The 1,168-nt window shown below is 53.2% G+C and overlaps 2 protein-coding genes across 2 annotated transcripts in view; one reads left to right on the top strand and one right to left on the bottom strand.

The window, feature by feature from the left end:
• LOC119582268 overlaps nt 1-168 on the bottom strand; it is a 6,852-nt gene extending 6,684 nt beyond the window's left edge. Inside the window, exon 1 of the mRNA XM_037930486.1 lies at nt 59-168. Coding sequence (XP_037786414.1) covers nt 59-168 — 110 coding nt within the window. The remainder of the gene's footprint in view (nt 1-58) is intronic.
• LOC119582136 (mucin-5AC-like) overlaps nt 136-1,168 on the top strand; it is a gene marked incomplete in the record, with an annotated part of 2,005 nt that continues 972 nt past the window's right edge. Inside the window, 2 exon segments of the mRNA XM_037930373.1 lie at nt 136-196; nt 472-1,165. Coding sequence (XP_037786301.1) covers nt 170-196; nt 472-1,165 — 721 coding nt within the window.

Raw genomic sequence — 1,168 nt, 5'->3', positions numbered from 1 at the left:
ACTGAGTAACCGTAAATGGCATAAAAAGTGCAGGTCCCTCTGCCTCTCCTCTCAGCACCTTGACCTAGATCTAAGAGATTCCCAAGATAAGACCAAGGGTTGAAAAGGCAAAGGATTGGCGCCTCGGGGAATAGTCGGTGCCTGAGACGTCGTCCCTCGAGGTGCCATCATGGCCTGTCGCTCCCTTGCCCTTCTGGTGAGGTCCTCTTGCTCTTTCTGTGCGTGTTGGGGATATATGAAAAAAGTGAAACTTTCCTCAAGTTAGTTTGTGTACTTTCTCTTAAGTGTCTTCATTTAAACTTTGAAATATATATGTCCTTCGAAACTGTGGGTTTTCACTTTAAGACAATTCTCACTATTAGGGATTATACTGACACCCCCTCACTTCAGCTTTTCGTTCATGTTGTTATAAGTTACGCACGTCAAAACATAATCACTATAGCGAGTAACCGCTGAACAACCCTCCCTCAGCTCGGTGGTTGTGTCCTCGTCCTGGGCTATTCCCTGAAAGCGTCAAAATGCAAGAATCTTTCTACAGGAAGTCAGATCCATTCTGACCACACCGGGTGCTCACCCGACGGCGAAGGGCCCTCCTCCCTTCAGGAAGAAAGGGCCCTCACCCCCTGCCATTTCACCTGCAGAGACACACTGGAAATGATCAACGACCAGAACAGCTGCAGCGCCTTCCGCGTGTGTCTCCCTGATGGCCCGCTGGGACCGGTCACTTGTCCAGGAAACACCTTCTTCCACTGGGAGAGTCAAACGTGCGTCGAAGACAGTGGCGTCTGCTGCTCGGTCGCCTGCACGCCCATTTGTACGTCCGCAGGCGTGCAGATTCCCGACCCTACTGACTGCACCAGATTCTACGTCTGCATCGAAACCGGACAGCCCAGCGAGGACGCCCACCTCACTTGCCCGAGCGGGACGTCCTTCGACGCCGAAGCCCAGCGATGCCTCGCCGATGTGGAATGCGAAGCCGTTTGTGCTCCGGGCGTGACCACCACCAGCGCAGCGCCGTGCACGCCATTCTGCTCGACTACGGGCGTGCAAATTGCCGATCCTAATGACTGTACCAAATTTTACATCTGTATTCAACAAGGATTTCCAGACGAAGATGTCCACGGGTCGTGTCGGCCGACCGAGCATTTCGATCCCGAAACGGGGCACT

The sequence above is a fragment of the Penaeus monodon genome, chromosome 15 (genome assembly GCF_015228065.2).
Source record: "Penaeus monodon isolate SGIC_2016 chromosome 15, NSTDA_Pmon_1, whole genome shotgun sequence".
Classification (NCBI taxonomy): domain Eukaryota; kingdom Metazoa; phylum Arthropoda; class Malacostraca; order Decapoda; family Penaeidae; genus Penaeus; species Penaeus monodon.
Note: the sequence above shows the minus strand (reverse complement) of the source record. Positions and strands in the feature narration are given on the sequence as shown.